Below are 6,000 nucleotides of genomic sequence, written 5' to 3'. Positions count from 1 at the left end.
GAATATTGTCCATAATACATTCTGGAGAAATGCCAAAATTTAGTCAGCTGTGAACTGAACAATGGACTTGGCTGTGGCACTGGAAAGAAAGTTAAGACTGAAAGGAGAGTGCTGGTCAAAACAATGTCAAAAAAGGAACCAGAGTCACAACAACCCAGGGGAAATAAGGTAGGAACTAAGTTAGGGTCCAAAATACAGAATCCTTGTGAATGACTTTTTAAAACCGCATTTTTTTAATTTCAGAAAATTGTATTTTCTATGGTACATGGACAGATGTTTATTTCATGATGTTACCTTTTGTAAGCAAGGCCTCCAAGTGGACTGCAGTAATTTTTAAAATTTATTTAGGGTACGTTGATGTCCAAGCAAAAGCACTAGAATTTAACATAATCCATAGAGAGTCTGTGTTGATTACAATGAGAAGATTACAATTCAATTGGGAAATCTCTTACAAGTTGTTGGGTAGCTTAAGTCTCCGACTTGTTCCTTCCAGTTCCAGGAGAACAGATTCTTTTTTTTCGAGTTTCACTCCAGAGATCTGCTTTTGCCCAGATTCCCACTACTCATTTTTTTCCTCTCTATCAGTTGGGGAGGTACCATTTGAATAGAACCTTGGAGCTTCCTCTTTGGTGACTTCTAGAGTTATTCAGATGAACTTTATAAAGATGGAATTGGACATAACAGGACATAACACAACAACAAGAACAAATCACCTTTCAAGAGCAAATCAGCAGGCAGCCCATCTCATCTGGACAATCCAGGCCTGGGTTCTAATCCAAGTAACATCAAATCTATTATGAGTTTGGTGGAAAGTCAAATCCATAGAGCATTGTATCCAGGAAACCTAATCATCCTTAGACTATAACCTTTGCTGCAGCCCATAATGTGTCATATCATCTCCAACACTTCAGAAATTGTAGAAGTTATATATATATATATATATCTATATATATCTATCTATCTACCTATCTATCTATATATATATATATATGTATATATATATCTCTCCAGTCCTACAGTTCCCATTTCCATTGCAGATTTTTTGAAAACTGCAATCATAACGGAAAATTAGTGGAAGAGAACACCATTTAAGACATAGCCTAATGGTCCAGGGGCATGATGAAGAAAAGGTGCCAGGGTGCATTGGAAGAAGATGAAATCATTAAGGCAAAATAATGAAAGACTTATGAACCTGATGGGTTTAAAAAACAAAAACAAAACATTTCCTAATAGCATAGAGATTGAGAACTGGAAGAGAAGTTGTTAGTAATTATCTGGTCTGATCTCTTCATATTACCAATGAGGAAATTAAGGACTAGAGAGAGGTCTTATGGGAAAGTGGACAAGAGGACTTGCTCAAAATCACACAGATATGAAGCGGTAGGTCTGGAATTCAACCTTGGGTCATGTGATTACAAGATTCTCATCATGTCTGTTATACCAAACTTCCTCTCAGGTCTTTGAATAAAATTTTTCCATAAGAGAGGAATAAAATCCAGTTCATTTATGTCATGAGCCTTATCTATAAAGGATGCTATTCTAGTCTTGTCCATAACTAGAATGGGGGTGACTGGGGTTGCCAGCATTTGGGAGAGGATGATTCTTCCCCTTTGTGGGGGCAGGGGCTTACTTCTCTCTTTAAGTTTTCTTCCTACTTGTCTGATGCCACTTCTGTCTTCCATTCTGGATCATCATACATTATCTCTTATTTTAACTGCTTACCTTAAGCACCATGCTTCCTGGGTGGGTTCCAAGTTTCTATTTCTCTCCATAGCTAGCTCTCTTCTAAGCTGGCAAGGATCCTATTCTTTGGACTGCTTTTTCCATCAAGTCTTAACATCCATCTCTGTTTAGAGATTCTCTACTCCCTGTTGGATGCAGTGTCTCCTAGGATATCAAGAAGCTACACCTCAAAGCATCATGCCTAAGGGTTATGAGGAGAAGGGAGGAGAGAAAGGACCCTTCTTAGAGACCCATTTCTTTCTATACTTCAGGATACTGGTTTCAAGCTCTTGGACTTCCAAATTTCTGAAATTTATTTAAAAATTAGCTACACAAAGCTCCAAAGACATGGATAATTTGTTCAACATACCAAGTTATAACTTTTAGAGTTTCTACCTCCTAGAGGGATCAGAGATTATACCTTATTAATGTTAACATGTGATGACTATAGCAGTTTAATGGGGCTGTGTAGTATGAAGAGAGAAATCACATATATTCTGTTACATGTTTATATTTTGTATTTTTATATGTGTACATTTTCCTGATAATATAATAACAAGATAGAATATGAGCATGGATTATTTCATTTTTGTATTCCTAGAGTTTAGCACAGGGTTCAGCATATAAAAGGTTTAACAAATGCTTTACTGACTGATTAATTGAAGTTGTAGCATTAATTTTATTATACTGACATAGCCCAACCATAAACAATGAACATCTCTCTAATAGTTTAGGTATTTTTTTAACTTATGAAAAAAATCTTGTAGTTTGTAAAATTTTTTTTTTAAAAGGGCATGTTGTCTTCTTTTAATCATTGGTATGCAAAGATATCCTTGTCTGTTTTCAGGGAATGCTATTTCCAGAAATGGGGCCCCATCTGGGCTCTTTTTTGTTTGTTTTTGTCAGTATATAAAGGGTATCTCATAAAGCAAATGCAATGTAGTCGTTCATATACTCATTTTATGGACATACTAGTTAGTCACTTATCAAGCTAATGATCAAGGAAGAAATTACCTACAAAGAATAAAGCTGAAAAGAAAGCAACAAAATCACAGGTATTTTCTTTTTTTTTTTTCTAGGTTTTTTGCAAGGCAATGGGAATGGCTTGACCAAAGCCACACAGCTGGGTAATTATTAAGTGTCTGAGGATGGATTTGAATTCAGATACTCCTGACTCCAGGGCCTGTGCTCTGTCCACTGTACCACCTAGCTGCCCTTTAGTATTTTCTTAACATTTAAAAATGTTTTATTAGTAGCTTTTATTTTGATATCATAGTCACACACACACACACACACACATACACACACAACACACCCCTCCTGCTCCCAATTTACTGAGTTCTTTCTTATGTGAAAAAAAAAATAATTGAGCAAAACCAATTGACACTGCAATCCTGACTCTACTATTGTCTCTATTGCCTCTAATTTTTCAAAGAAAAGAGAGCAATATATTTTCTCATCTCTTTTTTCTGGATCCAATATTGTAGCCATAACATTTACAAAAACAAAGAAAAAGGTAATCTTGTCAATCTGGCTGCATTTTAATGTCAAAGAAATTAATGTCTATATGATATAGTTACCTGTGCATTACTAGCAATTGTAGCAATTGAAGATAAAGTAACTTCTATCTTATGAAAACTTATTCTTAGTGTCACTAATGTAAAAAAGGGCAGTTAGGAAATTCAATTTTCCATTTTGACAGCCTTCTTTAAGATACGGAGCCTTGACATAACTATGTCCCAGTCTGCGTAACCACCTTCAAGATGGCGAGATATTTCTTTTCCTGCTTCGTAGCTCCGCCGGCCATGAAGTAAACGCCAATTATCGAATGTAATAACATCACCTAGAACAGATCATTTTGGAACAAAACAAATCATATGTTTAATGTTTGATTTTTTTTTTTTTGGAAAATAAAATTCTTACTTGTTTTTTTTCTTTGTATTAAGGGCAGAAAGTTAGCTCTTAATGCTTATGGACTGATTGGTCCAGATCTAGTTCTCTTCATTTCAAATCAGTGTTTTTTCCTTATGCCACCTGACGCTCAGAGATACAAAATGACTAGCCATCAATATGCAGTAAGTAGTGGAAAATCTTGAACTTGAACCCCGGTTTTCTGATCCTTTCCTAGAATTCTTTTCACTTAACATGTTGTAAAGCTAGGGATAATTGTCTGGTTCTTTTCTATAAGAGATAGCTTGGAAGAAATAATGTTTATTCTCTTCATTTGTTTAAAATAACTTCTCATTTTATAAGTTTAATGTGTAAATCATCAGTCAATAAATATTTCTTAATTTATTACTTTGTACTGGACAATATGCTAAGAACTGGGGATACAGATATGGGTAAAAAGAAAAACAGTTCTTGCTTTCAAGTCTCTTATATTCTGAGAACGGGAGATGACTAAATCCAGCAAATTAGAAGTTCCAGGATAGGAATAAAAGATGACTGGTGGAAATAGTATTTCCTTGGTAAATATAAGTTTAAAGGAGATGAATGGTGAATCTCTCCAGTTTTTCAAGAATTAAGAATTAATGATAAACTCCATTTTTTTGTTCAATGACTACCAGGCATATAATGCTATCATACAGGAGTAGAATTTTCCAGTAGCTTGGTTGTAACTCTGGAATGAAGAATTCTTAACCTATTTTATGTCTTGGACGCTTTTGGCAGGCTGGTGAATATCTGCATGAATAATATTAGAACAATATTATTAATGATATCAAATAACATAAATTGATTATCAAAAAAAATTAACCACCTAAACACATTGAAGTATTCTTCTCCATACACACACATGCTTATGGACCCTCGCTTTGAGAACCCCTGCTCTATGCTTTGACTAATTAATACATATAAAAAAAATCTCATTTTCTGCATCAAAAAGTTCATATACTGACCTGGATGCATCTTGAAGGTAAACTTGTTTTCTTTGTTATTCATCAGGTCAACAAACTCTTTCAAGGCAGCATAGAATGGCCGAACTTTTTCAACAGGGATGTCAAATATTGTATCTCTTGTTGAGTTATTAAAGTTGATGCGAATCACTTGACCTCTGCTGTCTACTCTGAAGAAAAATATTTTAAAGGTTATAGTTTTATATAATTTTAAACAGCTCAGGTCATAACTCTATGCTTTTTAAAGAAACCATCTTTTTTTTCCCCTTTGAATCAAATTATGTCAAGAGGCACCTGAAAGGTCTCACAGTTCATTTAGTTCAACTGGTAGCTAAAATCTAAATCCCTCCTACCACATTACGATGATGTAGTCATAAAGTTAGGGAATCTGAACACAAGGAAGAACCACAAAAACAAGGTCAACCCTTGCCTGACCAAGACTTCTTTCTCCAGTGTCCTCAAAAAACAGCCCTTTAGCCTCTACTTGAAGGCATATAATAAAGAGGAAACCTATTGTCTTCCAAGGAAACCCATTCTTCTTTGGATCAGCTCATTGTTAGGCAGATTTTCATTTTATCAAACCTAAATGATAACAATTTCAACTACTACTGCTACTTCTATTTACTTACTAATAATACTTACTACCACTACAATGACAAGTACTGCTACTACTACTACCACTACTACTACTAACTACTATTACTACTATTGCTGCTATTACTACTACTATTACTACTACTATACTGCCTCCCATTTATATGGCCAGTCAATGAACATTTGTTAAGCACCGACTCTGCCAGGCACAATATTAAGCACTGGGGAAGTAGAGAATATCAAAGACAATTTCTGCTCTTCAGAAGCTCACAATCTCTAAGGCTATATAAAATGCTTTATGGATATTATTTCATTTTGTTTACTTTTCTGAAACTCTAATTTGTTCTCTTTTCTGCCTTCCAGGTTCAGAAAGAGTAAGTCTAGTCCTTCTCTCCACCACCTCTCTCCTAAACAAAATATTATGAATACAGAGTGTCCCAAAAATCTTAACACAGTTTTAAGCTATTAAAGTTAGACCAAACATTCCTGTTTATTTAACTTATCTTCATGAGGCATGTTTTGCGGCCTTCTAAATAGCCTGGTTACTCTTTTCTGGACACATTCGAGCTTATTTATACTTTTTTTTTTTAAAGGTACTAAACAGTACTTGAAATGGGACCTGACCAGGACAGAGCAGATTGGAAATATTATACCCCTCCCTCCCATTCTGAATGCTCTGCCTTTATTAATATAGCCTAGTACTGCATGTACTTTTTTTTTTAAGCTATTATAAAACATGACTGACTACAATGTATTTCAGGAAGTGTCCAGTAAGACCCTGAGATTTTTT

General features: G+C 34.9%; 1 protein-coding gene across 3 annotated transcripts in view; it reads right to left on the bottom strand.

Moving 5' to 3' along the window:
* Positions 1-327: 327 nt before the first annotated feature.
* Positions 328-6,000, bottom strand: part of LOC141518407 (gamma-butyrobetaine dioxygenase-like) — a 117,278-nt gene continuing 111,605 nt past the window's right edge. For all 3 annotated transcript variants that reach the window (XM_074230399.1, XM_074230401.1, XM_074230400.1), the window contains exons 8-9: positions 4,620-4,786; positions 328-3,565 (exon numbers count right to left, since the gene is read on the bottom strand). In XM_074230399.1, the coding sequence (XP_074086500.1) occupies positions 3,405-3,565; positions 4,620-4,786 (328 nt within the window). In that variant the 3' untranslated portion in view covers positions 328-3,404. The remainder of the gene's footprint in view (positions 3,566-4,619; positions 4,787-6,000) is intronic.

This window comes from Macrotis lagotis, chromosome 3 (assembly GCF_037893015.1).
Source record: "Macrotis lagotis isolate mMagLag1 chromosome 3, bilby.v1.9.chrom.fasta, whole genome shotgun sequence".
Classification (NCBI taxonomy): domain Eukaryota; kingdom Metazoa; phylum Chordata; class Mammalia; order Peramelemorphia; family Peramelidae; genus Macrotis; species Macrotis lagotis.
This window is presented reverse-complemented; position numbering and strand designations above follow the sequence as displayed.